Source organism: Ammospiza nelsoni, chromosome 4 (genome assembly GCF_027579445.1).
Source record: "Ammospiza nelsoni isolate bAmmNel1 chromosome 4, bAmmNel1.pri, whole genome shotgun sequence".
Classification (NCBI taxonomy): Eukaryota; Metazoa; Chordata; class Aves; order Passeriformes; family Passerellidae; genus Ammospiza; species Ammospiza nelsoni.
Genome location: NC_080636.1, coordinates 4,023,597 through 4,037,508, shown reverse-complemented (window position 1 = coordinate 4,037,508; position 13,912 = coordinate 4,023,597). Strand labels below are relative to the sequence as shown.

The window sequence follows — 13,912 nt, the reverse complement described above, 5'->3', positions numbered from 1 at the left end:
AACATGAGCAACTGCTCCAACAGAATCTCGGCCGCATGGTCTGATCACCTTTTAAGCTCAGGCACGGGGGGGGGGGGGGGGGGGGGGGGGCGAGGTACAGGTGAGCCACCAACCAGGTGAGAGGGGCAGGGTCTCAGGGGAAGATGACACCCAGACAGGCCAATGACCTTTGGGCATAGGGGCATCCTTTGAACTTGACCAACCACACGACGCCTTGCTGGAATGTAAAGCCTGATTGACAGGACTCACTCAGCATGGGGGCAAGGGGGAAGGGAGAGAGACATAGGCACACCTGGGGAAGTGACCTGGAAGGCCAAAATGGGACATTACAGCACACCACAACATCTCCCCCTAGTTTTGTTTAAAAAGAAGAGGACTGTGTTTGTGGTGCGGAATGATTGTCAAACCATGGTTGGTAAATCATTTTTTTTCTCTACAGGAGGGTCAGTCTTTTCCACTGAGGCTTCTAGGTCATCCATTGGAGCACTGAGGGCTTCCAAATGGTAGACCTCAGGAGGGGGAGATGAGCTTGAAATTAATTTGAGAACCATGCGTTTGTTTAGTCCAAAAACAATGCTAACAACTACAAAACTATAGAAAAATAAACAGCACTAAAAAACAGTTTTCAGAATAGATCCCAGCCAGCCCGAGAGTCCCCAGCCTTTGAACAGTCTGTTCAGCCCGTTGTCAGTTTCTCTGTTGATGTCTGAGACCACAACACTCTGTGATTCCATGTTTTGTCAAACATTGTAGTTCAGCAGTGTAATTTTTACCAGTATACAAATAAAACAACATTTTAGTTCAGTTGAGCTTGAGTTTTGAAATTTGCCTCTGTATTTATTGATATCTCAATAAATGTCCAATGTGCTTTTGTGTTCCCAGACACAGTGCTGAGCATCTCAAATGTTCATGTCGATGTTCCCTGAGCTCTTCAGTTCAGTGAAGGCAGATCAGTTTTGTGTGTCCCTGAAGGATGTTAATCCTTGGAGTTACTGAGTTGCAGACAAAGAGGGATTAGAGATGCTAATGTATCCTCACATCCCAAATAATTTAGTTTTGAATTGAAATTTAATTGGGTTTTTATTGTATTTAAGTGTATCAGTGATGCTCCAAATGCACTATTAATCTGACTATTAATTAGAAAAGTTCTTTCTAAAACATAACATTAATGGATAAATTGTCTTGCATTGTCATAGATATTGGCTAAATACCTCAAAGTTCTGTATTCTTGCTATTTTCAGTCCCTCAGGAAAGATGTAGTTGGGTTAATTAAAATTACATATCTTAATGGTCCATGAAGTGAATGATGTGGTGTGTTCTTGGATCTAAGAGAGAACATTGAATCTAAAATACCTACTAGATTTAAGGATATCCATCCATTGTGCTTTAAAATTCAGAGTGATTCATCTTCCATCGCTCTGTCTAAATATCAAATGTAGAGCGAGTCAAATGCAAGTGAACTGGATTGTCTGTACAATCAGTTCCAGAGGGAGACAGCTCCAGGAGCTGAAATGTGACAGGAAAAGTTTGGGCTTGATCAGACATTGCCTGTTCTGGCCTTGAAATCTGTTAAAACGATGAGAACAGTGGTCATCCTCTCACAGATGGAGAACAAAGTCCCAGCTGCAAGTGGAAGAGGACATGAGTTTAGGGGACACAGTTGTAAAGATTTAGGAAAAAGGTTTTAAGGAAGACTAAACAGCCATTTGTGTAAGGCTTTTAGAATTCTGAATAGACTTTTTAATGCATGTTTGTATTTAATAAGTATGCAGGATTACTGTGGTCTCCAAAACATTTCCCACCCACATTCTGATAATATCGAAGGTTATCAGAGGTTAATACTGAAATTAACATTTTCGATTATGGAGAATGGTTTTTAAAATACTGTAAACAAAATACCATGTTTTAAGAGATGTGGTAAATAATAAATGTGATTAATAAGGTAGGAGGAATATAGACAGTGAGTAACCCACCATCCAGGACCAGATTAAGGTCATCATTCCTAAAATTTGACTGTTCATCTATATACTAGCATGGAAAGTGAGTGATCCTACTCTATTTGGTGAATTTCTAGACACATCCAAGGGGGATAAAATTGCAGATCTTTGCATCCTGAAGGGTTTGCTTTTGTTTCTTAAGACAACATCCATTTTGAAAGGATTAAAACCTGCTTACATGATTTAAATACACCTTATTAACAATTATAGGTTGTTCAAATTTATCATATTATCATTTAGTATAATTCTCACTCTTTTGTGTGGAATTTGCTACTCAGTTTCAATCTATATATTATTATAATTTATAATAGCTTCATAACAATGCATTTGCTCTAATTACAAGGAGAGCACTCTAAAATACTTCCATTATGTCATGGATCAGTTGTTCTGTCTTTTGAATCATGGACATGTAGAACAAAAGGAGAAATATGAAAGAAATGGATTAATTAGGCTGTAGCTTTATTAACTTCTTCCATTTGGGAACTGCTCAGGAGTGGTGCATCCAATCAATTTGTCATTGTTCTGGTAATTATTTCCAGGTGTTTGGTGTATTGTCAGCATCCCCTACTGATCACAGCTATTCTCTGCATTGCTACTCAGTGCCCATCTTCTGTCTCTTAATACACTTCAAGGCTTTGCAAAAAAATATTTCCTCTGTCTATTAACCATTGAAATCCTTGTTTAATGCTTTTCTCTCAGGTAGATGTTTTGCCTTAAGTCTGCTCATGAAATTCCAGTAGCTTTTTTTGGTGGCCTTTGCAATCATCTGTTGATAGATGTTTGCAGTTGTTAAGCTCTGGGGACATGGTGGGATTGTTGGGGTGTCCTGTGTAGGGCCAGGAGCTGCACTCAGTGATCCCTATAATTCCATCCCAGGATATTCTGGGATTCCATGAGTATTTCTCATAGCTGCAAGAGGTCCTAAAAATCTGCAATTCTTATCATCTGTACTCCAAAAGCAGAATTGTTTCATGGGGCTGCTGTAATGATGATAGAAATGATACTGTGTGCAATTAGACGGAACTGAAGTACTGCCTTTAGTCTGTCAGGACTCCTCACAAAAATGACAAAGCCAAAAAGGGACAGTAGGGACAAGAGTGGAAGAAGAACACAGTGAAACTGAAGGACACATGGGTCATGAGAAGAAATGGATTTACATTATCTACAAATACAGGCAGTGTGGCATTAAAGTGTCTCTAATGAAAGGAACCTGTCAGATCCTGGAGTTCATTTTGGAGTGAGTTTCTTCATATGGGATTAATTGGGGTTGAGTGTCTGAGCTGTTTCTAAGATGGAAGCTTGATAAATTTATGAGTGTAGCTATTATCATATTAAGATTATTATTAATTATATTATCACTTGACTGACTGCAGTGGCAAGGAAGCAGACCTGATGGCTTCAGATGTCTGTGTTTCTTGTGTCGACCCAATTTTCACTAAAAGTAATTTAATATAGATTACAGAACAACTTGAAATGCATTTGGAAAGAAATGGATAACTAAATGGAGGGTTGACTTTTTCCAGATAAAAATGTTTCTCTAAAGAATAATTGGCCTAGCTGAAGCTCCACTGATACCTTTAGCCTAAGAGTAGTTTGATACCAGTGCTGTAAAAGGATTAAAATATGTTAATTGGCACTGAGAGAGATGAGCCTTCCTCCCCATAACTGCTAGTTTCTTTAGTTATTAGTTTCTAAATTATGAACTATGAGATTTTGTTAAGTTTTAAACAACCTGCTGTGAACTTTTGTACTTTTTTGGTTTGCTTATTTGATTATGTCTATTTAACAATTTTTACTTCATTATTTTGGAGTTTTATTTCACCTAATGTGAGCTAAGACCATCTAATCCATGTTCTTCTAAGGTTTTTTGGTTTTGTTTGTTTCTATTTCCATTTGACCTTCTGTGCATTTTCCCTCTGCCATTGAGTGTTGATTTTTAAATCTTTTTGCAAGGGATATCTCCTTAGATATTCAAATCTAAGAAGAAAAATTTTCTTCTTGCTTTCCTGGTGCCACTGGCCAATTATCAAATATTACTTCTTTCTGTCATAGTCCAATATAAATATTTATCGGAAGCTGCACACTTCTAATTTGGCAGAAAACGATAAAATCTCTTCAGTACCAAAATGGAAGTTAAACAATTTTCAGGCTTCTGATTCAAAAATCAAAAGCTTGCTTTGGCTGCCACTTCAGCTTGGATTTCTCTAAAATTTCACTTAGAGGGGTTTTGTTGCTGGATGCTTGGAATCACTTCCATCTCATCTGAATCCTACTTAGAACTTAAATAAGGGAAAAACCTTGCTGGGATTTCCTGTGGTTGTGTCCCCTTGGGTTCAATCAGCTCAGTATGCTCCAAGAGTGCATTTTGGAGCAAACTCTTGATTTACTCTGGGATTGTTGGTTTCCCTCCATAAATAATTGGAGAGAAGATGGTGCCTTACAATGTTACTTGGGTTAGATGAAGCCAGTCCTGCACTGGGATCAAATTCCCAGTTAGGAAATTCACATCCAAGCCTTGCTCACATTCTGGGCTCTCAACTGTTCTGTGGTCACTCTCAATATCTCTTCTTATATGAAATATTTGAGTCACTCACTCATAATAATAACAATAACAGTGAAGTTTTATTCCCAATTTTTAGCACACTCTCAGCCAAAAGTTGTGAATAAATTTTCAAACAACTGTTTGAATTAAAGTATGTGTTAGAAAAAAATCTTTGTGGCATCAGAGTTCCTTGCTCCTTGTTTCAGTGATTTTTGGCACACAGGAAAAATGCATGGGAAAGTAGGAACAGCAAACTGTGGTCCTCCTTCGGATACTTTTTCTTTTTTACCTTGAATTTCAGCTCTGTGATGCTGAGCAATATAGCATTTAAGTATGTTTAGAAATTTAGTTTGTTCTCCTTTTATCTAGCAATGATTATTTGTTAATTGACTCTTAAGAAGTTTGTAGAGAGTTTTGCCAACCCTATGGAAAGCTAAGAGGAATATATAGCTTTAGAAATAAACTACTTGAATTGTATTTTAAAATTTTATATTATCAGCTTATCATCCAAGATACTCTGCTTGAAAATTATAATTTGAAAACACAGTCCTAGTGGTAAATATAATAAGGAAAATTGTGCTGATGGGAATTAATCACTGTGGCTGTCTCAAATCTCTCCCCCACTATTTGCATTGTCTTATGGGAAGTTTTGCCTTATGGGATTTTTTTTTAATTTTGTTGTAATAGTCTTAAAAGCAATGTAAATATGCTTTGATTTCACATTAGGACATTAGGAGTACTTTCTTTTTGAGATTCTGCACTAGAGACAAACTGGATTTTTTTTTTTTAACTACAGCAAATATTGGGTTAATATAAAATCTGTGAATCATAGCCAGGCTGGGAGAGGTGGGGAAAAGAGTCTGGAAAAGAGGAGGCTTGAGAGAGACCTTCCAGTGCCTAAAGGGACTCCAGGAGATCTGGAGAGGGACTTGAGACACAGCATGGAGTGGCAGGACAAGAGGGAATGGCTTCAACTGCCAGGTGCAGGGTTAGATGGGATATTGAGAAGGAATTCTTGCCTGTGAGGGTGGGGAGGTGTAGGGGGATACAATATAAGAAATCAAAGGTAGTATAGAAAGTAATCTTACCCTATTAAGGAGTTGCAGCTGAGTCAATTGTTAGAGACTGGGAACAGGCCTGATTTGAACAGGCCACAGCTGTAGCCAATCAGAAGAGTGGATTGGCTATAATAGGGTGCATTGGGTGGCTGAGGGGAACTGGAGTCAGTGGCTGCTGTGAGGATGAGGAGGAGTCAGTGCCTGGAGGAGCTGCCTGCAAGAAACATCAAGGAGGTGCAATATGGAACCCTTGCAATGTCATGACAATAGAACTCTTGCACTATAATGGCAACAGGGAGGCCCTGGAAAGGTTGCTCAGGGAAGCTGTGGCTGCCCCTGGATTCCTGGAAAAGTCCAAGGATAAGTTAGAGGGGCTTGGATTGCCCTGGGACAGCGGAAGGTCTCCCTGGAGTGGATCTGAATGGGCTTTAAGTCCCCTTCCAATCCAACGGTTTTGTGGTTCTCTGATTTTTTTTTTCCCAGCAGCACTTAGTTTATCTACTTTGTAGAAAAATAAAACCCACGAGGCTGAACACTAACCCGGGCACTGTCTGCGTTCCTCTCCCAGGAGAGACGATGCGCATCGCCTCGTCGGAGTTCGCGGACGACCCCTGCTCCTCGGTGAAGAGGGGCACCATGGTGCGCGCCGCCCGCGCCCTGCTCTCGGCCGTCACCCGCCTGCTCATCCTGGCTGACATGGCCGATGTCATGAGGCTCCTCTCGCACCTCAAAATCGTAGGTGTTTTTCACCTTCTCTCTTGGGTTTGTGTGCTTTGGGCATGGAAAAACGGGATAAATCACTTAGGAAGGTGATTGTCCATATTCCTTACTCTCTGCTTGGTTCTCTTGAAGTGCTGATCAGAGGTAGGAGTTAACACATTTCTGCATTAGTCTCATTCATTAATATTTGAACACTTAAAGCAAAATTTGTGAGCTGTTTTCAGTGACTGGACTTATTCTGCTGTTAAACAGCTCTCTGACCTGTACTGAAGCATTTGCTCCTCTCACATCTTATCCCACATACTTTCCCACTATTTTGACTTTCTGGCACAGTTTGGGTACTATAGTTATCTACTCTTCTTTTTTTCTCTTTGTAACTTCTGAATATATCTACAGATTGAATGTTTAATTTGGAGAGAGACAATAGTACAACTGTGTAATTAAGGATTAAAGAGGAATTAATGATTACCAGATTTATATTCTCTTTTGGCTGCTACCATTCACATTTTTATACAGGAGTATTAAAAAGGTTTTCAGTTGAAAGTAGGAAATGCATTTTTCCACCGTCCCTAGCTGTTGCACTGTTACATTTTTATTGCAGAAACAAATCATCAAAAACCTCTGAAACAAAATAAAATTGTTCAGAAAATCATATACAGAATATTTAAAGCCTGCAGAGTCCATGTGTGAGTTTAACAGAGGAGATGGAGGGTTGCTTCTTTTTAGCAATTGTTCAAAAAGTTGTTTTTTTCCTTTTTTTTTTTAATTTGTCTTTTTGACAGTTTAACTGTTCAACAATCTCATGTTCTGGAAAAACAGAACCCTTCAACTTGCAAAGTGTGCAGATAACCTGAATAGCTGGAAAACAGTTTTCATAAGGAAAGAGGCCGATTTTTCAGCACAAGTTCTAGTGAGCTCTGCTTTAGTGGATAAAATGCTGCTCTCAGAATTGTGAGCACATGGCTCTGCTTATGTGCAATGTAAGCAGTGTCTCTCTCCAGTATGCTTTAAATTTTTCCTCTCTATACTGCTCCATGTAACTGTAATTCAAATTGTCCTTTCCTAGCAAGACCAACACTTGAATATCATAAACAACAGGTTTTTTCTGAACATTATGATGAAAATTTGTATTCAAGCTCTTTCATGGGCAATTAGAAATTCTGTTCTCCCATCTGAGATTTCTTTTGCAGCAGAGTACTCTGTTGTGTAAAATACAAATGCCCAGTGCTGGTTTGTAAGTGGCTGTATTTACTTGCACAGTTTGCACCCCAGATTTACAAGGCCTTTTTCTGTCAGTGTGATTTGTAATCTCTGCATTTATCTAATAGTATTACAAATTCAGTTTTTGTAGAATCATCTCTGGTTCTTTTCACAAAATTCAACATTCAACCTTAATTGTCACTTTTATTTTCATGTTAAAAAGGATAATTTATTTCTGAGGATTGAACATGTAAATATCCCTATTTTACCACTTTAAAGTGCTAACTGCTTTTAGACAAATGAATTACTAGAGGAAAAAATGGTTATCCTATACAAAATTGATGGAGAAAAGCTATTCTATTGACTCAGAGGTAACCTTCAAAGACTTGTGTAAGTTACCCATAAAATTAATGAACTAAAATAATTCTGCATGTCAGAGTAATGAAGCCTGATTTATGCTGAATTGTGCTGTAATCAGTTTTTTCTGAAAGCATGTCAAAGGCTTCCCAGGAAAGGTGCATTTTAATTAGTTTTTTAGAGGGAATATATGCAGGTGCTTTCTGGAAGGACTCTTGGCCATTGCATATCTTTTATACTGCTAAAATTAGAAATAGTGGTTATTGCAGAAGCTTTTGTAACACATTAAAAAACCATGTACCATTATAGTATGTGGTCATGCACACAGAGGATTATAGATCTATTGTAATTAACTCCAGGCTAGTTAATCAGAGGAACAGATCAGTTGAAGTTGAGTGTTGTCTCAAGGATGGAGAATTTGCTCCAGTATGAATTTGTAAAAAAGAAATTGAAATAATAAAAATATCATTAAAAGGATCTTGTGCTCCTGTCCTTTCTAGTATTTCTCATAACTGATTTTTTCATTTTGGAATCTGTGGTCTGACTGATATGATGGAGTACAATCAGCATCCTTTGAGATCTGATTATCAGAGTAGAATCTCAGACAAAATGTTCAGGATTTCTATTTAATATGGATCAGGACTTAGAAAAATGTATTTCACTTTGTCATGCCTGTGCTTGGCATTACAAACATAATAAAGATGAAACTTTCAGGTATTTTAATGTAAATGTTTCCTGATAAAAATGGAAAATGGGTATATTTTGCAAGAAGTTCTGCAAGAGCAAGTTATTTAATACATTGATGCTTTTGCAATTTGTGTTAATGGTAAGGCAGTCAGTTCATTTTTTTAAAACTGTTCTCCTTACGAGTAAAAGAAGAGAGAACTTGGATTCCAAATAATATTGTAGCTTGTAAATTGGCAGAACTTGGTTTATAATTTCCAGCATAATAGCTATGAATTTATGTTCCTGAATGATGCATTTTCCAATAGAAATGTATGAGTTTGCTACTCTGCTGCCCTGTAACTTGTAAATCTGCAGTAAGTAGATAAAAGCTCAAAATGAAAATATACTCTCTCAGTGGTAGGAAAACACAGAGCAACTCAAGCAATAAAAAGACAGGTTCTGCACATAATTGTGTCTTTCTAAGCTGTTAGACACCAGCTACTGCTGAATTTATCAATTCCCAGCAGTGTCTGGAGGGCTTCAAACCCCTCTATTTCCCCATGCCAATAAGCCCTTGCCTTTTGAGGGGAAAACTTGTTATGCATGGTCTTATGAACTGCAGCTTTTAGCTGAACAAAAGCTTTTAGCAAAAAGCATCAGTAACATCTTTTCAGTTCTCAATGTTTTTGCTTGGAATTGCATTTTTATCTTGCAAGGAAGAGAAGTACAACTTTGAATTTCCATCTAGTCACAGTAATGCTTCCTTTACTTATTGCATGAAAAGAGCATTTTATCCCTTCAGATATTTTTCTTGCTTTGCATAAGATAAAGGTTCACAATACATTTGGTGGATCAACTTGTTGGTGTAACTAGGGTTTTATAATTTTGCCTGTTAGCTACAGCATGACTGCATGAGTGCAGGTGTGGGTTTTTGGGTAGATTCTTTTCTCAGTGTTAAATAACTAAAGAAAGCAAGCTCACAGCTGAGGAAAAAAGAAATAATGCAAATATTCTGGGTTGAAGCTATCATTTGATTCACAAAGATAGTGTTTTGGATTTATCAGGGTAAATTCAAACCTTAATGGTATGTTTGAATTTCCGTTTTAAATATTTCTTGTCCAGAAGTGATAACTTTCTTTGTTTTCCCACAATGCACATTAAGAACATACTCATGTATTTGTTTTGAACCCCACAGATATTAAATATTTGATCAGATAAGTGTGGGTGAGAAAATCAAACAGTGATATCTTTGGCATTATCTTTACATGATCCCAAAGCACAGTAAATGGACAGTAATGCAGAGTGACAGCTGCTCTATTAAAAACCTAATTAAAGTTCATGGGACTCTCATAAAGCTTCTGTACAGTGATGGATGTGAAACCTAAATTGGTGCATGTAAGACAGAGTATTGGGTGGAACAGTCACAGACTTTGTCAAAGAGTGGATTCAAATGCTGACAGAGCTGATTTATTGTGTTGTAGGTAGAGGAGGCACTAGAAGCTGTGAAAAATGCAACCAATGAGCAAGATTTAGCCAATCGCTTTAAGGAATTTGGGAAGGAAATGGTTAAACTGAACTATGTCGCTGCAAGGCGACAACAGGTGAGTACAGGAGTGGCTGGAAAAGTCCATCTTCGCTCTGAAGTTCTCCTGGTTTATGTCCAAGTCTGGTTTAAAATGTACAGTGAACCACTAATTGCTATGTCATGGCCTATAATTTAATTATACTGATTAGTTTTGAATGTGATGATGTTTTTTAGAAGTGCCATTTCTTTAAAAGTACCTTCCAAGAGGCCTCAATTAATAACAGATTGAAGGGTGAAAAGGGAAGTGATTCAGGAGGTTTAGGATAGTTTTAATTTGATGATTATTCCCATTTAATTCTAACCTATGCAGATTTCAGGTCACTCTTACAGCTGGTAAAGCACAAGCTCTTTGCTAGTTCAGTATAATTCAAGTTCAGGAGGAACAGAAATCTACTTTGTGCTTAAAACCATTATTAATAATTTCCAGATTTTTTAAAAAATTATTCATTTATCCATTTATTCATTGCTAAGGCAGCTGAAAAAGAGACCAGAAAGTCATGATAACATTTATTCAAGGCTGGTTATTGTACAACTTTGCAATAAAGATAGCTTTCCCCTGAACCCTGCTCTTTTCAAGACTCTGTAGAGTTGTATAAGGTCTTTCCAACTTCAATTATATTTGAATACCACCAGTAATTCAAGAATGTGCCATCTTTGTACTGCATTGAACGCTGGATTTGGAAAGCTGGCTTTCCATATTCATCCACCTATTTACCTTATTTTCTGAATTGCAGTAATGACAATTTTCTTCTGAATCATGATTGTGGGGCTTTTTTATGAAAAATAGTCTTTTTAGAGTTATACTGAAATTGAATCATTGAATATCTCAAGTTAGCAGAGACCTGTAAGGATCATCAAGCTCATCTCCCTGCTCCTTGCAGAACTGCAGAAAGCAAACCATCTGACTAAGCAAATAAATGAAAATGTGGAGAATGCTCTTCAGTACATTCAGACACTTCCCCTGTGGAAATAGAGCTGCAAATATGGGAAAAAGAGGAAAATGTGAAAGTTAATGGATGTCTGTGTCGCTTAAGTTCTCATTGAAGACCCAAGAATATGCCAACAATTCTCTCTGAAGACTGTTACCTGTCAGCTGCATGTGGTTGAAATTAATCAGTGGGTAGAACCTTTAAATCCAGAATATCTGGGTCCTTTTTCAGTGTTGGCAATGGATTCCATGTGTGGAGATAAATAAACTATTCAGCTCTCCAGACTGGTTTGTTCATAGTTTTAAAGTAGAAGTAATAATATTTTTTTTTGTTTCTAATGAATTAGGAGGACTGTCTTAATGTTTGTGAGGCTTTCAAGAACAACATGATATACACTATAACTGAAAAAAATCAGGGAATAATAATAATGATAACATATTGTGCGGTATCTGATTCTTGTTATCAGAGGCAACAAAAGAAAGTATCTGTCATATTCTAAATAAAAAAAAATTCTAAATTTTATGAGCAATAGAGCAAAATATGAAGGGAACCAAAATAGAAATATTGAGAGGCATATTTAGTAGGTTTTTAAGAAATAAAACCATATGGTATTAGGTCATAGGTGAGACTGGATGATCTTGAAGCTCTTTTCCATTTCTTGCGATTTACCTGTTAATTCCTATGATTCTGTGGTGTTCATTTATGTAATACTTCTAATTTGATTTTTTTTAAAGGTCTACCTTATGATAATTTTATAAAGGACATGGGTGTAGTAATTAGAAAAACAAGGCACTTGCTGCAACAGGAGTGCTGCCATTATGGAATCAGCAGAAAGAATCCAGTTTGGGAAGAGTAATTTTGAATGTTTTATGTACATTTCTAATGGGTTTTTGCAAAAGAGAAGTGACTCTTAGGTAAGATATTGAGAGCAGAATGTAACAGCTGTAGTGACACAGGAGGACTTCCTTGGGCAGGAGGAGAATTCTTTCAGTGATTTATGCTCAGTTCTGCCATGGATTCCATCTCTGCCAAACCGCTGCAAGGTGTCCATGTCCGGATGCTCAAGGCAATGCATTCTAACACAATTCCAACCTTTAATTTCCAACTCTAAAAGCTGTGTGCTCTCATGCAGGAGCTGAAGGATCCTCACTGCAGGGACGAGATGGCCGCGGCGCGCGGGGCTCTGAAGAAGAACGCCACCATGTTGTACACGGCCTCGCAGGCCTTCCTGCGCCACCCCGACGTGGCGGCCACGAGGGCCAACAGGGACTACGTCTTCAAGCAGGTGCAGGAGGCCATTGCTGGCATCTCCAACGCTGCCCAGGCCACCTCACCCACCGATGAAAACAAGGGCCACACTGGCATAGGAGAGCTTGCTGCTGCTTTGAATGAGTTTGATGTGAGTATCAGCTGGGTGTTATTGGAATAATTACCAAGATAGCTGGGTGGGACGTGCCTGAGCTTGTCTGGCCCTTGGTGCTGAGCCAAAAAGTGACAGATCTGGTGTTTTACCCCAGAGACACTTTTGGCTGGCTGGGTGTTACAGCTGAGCACTTGGAGGCAAGTACAGGCATGCAGGAGATCAGGTTTCCCTCTGTTGGAGAAGCTTTAAGGCGATGGTGAAGGAAAGGAGTTGGTTCTGCTGGACGGTTTCGATCCAGAGCTTTATTCTGGCCCACAGGCCTCTGAATCTAGCAGCAGCTTCAACAGAACTTTCTGAACCACATGATTTGCTTGCCCTTTTACCCAGGGAAGAGGGGGAGGGAAAAATTATGGGGATCACCCACAAGGTACAGAATGGGAGGTCTCAGAGGACAAAGGACACCTGGATGGCCCAACGTCCCCCAAGGGTGGAGGCATCTTTTGAATTCTGCCAATCACTCAATGCCCTTCTGGAATGCCAGGATTGACAGACAGTGCTGGGCAGGGGTCAGGATGTGGACAGGAGAGTGATTGACATGCCTGGGGAAGGAATCTTCAGGGAGAAACCCGGGGTATGAGGCAAACCATGACATCTCACTGTGACATCACACTGCAACAGGGTGTGGAGAATGAGGTGTTTCTCCACACAATCTATAGAACTTTTAACTAAGTTGTTCTTACACAGGACTCAAGTTCCCCTTTTCATTCACATCCATTTCCTCAGACTGCAGAGGCAGAGTAAAATCACGCCACGGATGCAGGGAGGAATGGCACATCTGACTTTATGGATATAAGAAGGCTAATTATACTTTATTATACTTATTACTATATTATTTTATACTATATTACACTACATTTAAACTGAATCTGCACAAGCACTTAACTGCCCAGAATCTTTGACTGTCTGCTGAATGACAGTTTGGACACGTGCTTGGCCCTGATATGCCAAGGAAACAAAACACCATTTCTTTGGGTAAACAGTCTCCATATTGCATTCCACTTTGGTACAACACAGGAGCAGTGAATTAGACAAGAATTGTTTTGATAGTTCTTTCCTCTGCTTCTCTCAGGTTCAGATAATGTGAATCCCACACAGAGGCAAAAGGCAGACATTGATTTGTGTTGGTTTTGGTCAGGAATAATTGTTTGCTGCTAATGAACTGGAATTACAAGGGGTTATTCATGCTCATATGCAGTGGTTGGGATAGTGAGAAAAATAACTTCTTGAAATCCTTAGGATCCTTGACAAATCTCACTACATGGCTACAGAAAATGCAAAGTCTGATTAATCTGGCGGTTCAGTTATGTGACCAAGATCTGAGGTTGCTTGAGTGGTAAAATCATGTTTGCCTAGCAAGTCAGGAAGACAAGACAAAAAAATGAAAATGGTGATGGAGCTCAGTGTCCTGGAAACATTAACATTCAACTTGAATCTT

The 13,912-nt window shown here is 38.6% G+C and overlaps 1 protein-coding gene across 3 annotated transcripts in view; it reads left to right on the top strand.

Moving 5' to 3' along the window:
• Positions 1-13,912, top strand: part of CTNNA2 (catenin alpha 2) — a 484,474-nt gene that overhangs the window by 114,333 nt on the left and 356,229 nt on the right. For all 3 annotated transcript variants that reach the window (XM_059470196.1, XM_059470201.1, XM_059470200.1), the window contains exons 4-6: positions 6,166-6,336; positions 10,026-10,141; positions 12,187-12,453. In XM_059470196.1, coding sequence (XP_059326179.1) covers positions 6,166-6,336; positions 10,026-10,141; positions 12,187-12,453 — 554 coding nt within the window. The remainder of the gene's footprint in view (positions 1-6,165; positions 6,337-10,025; positions 10,142-12,186; positions 12,454-13,912) is intronic.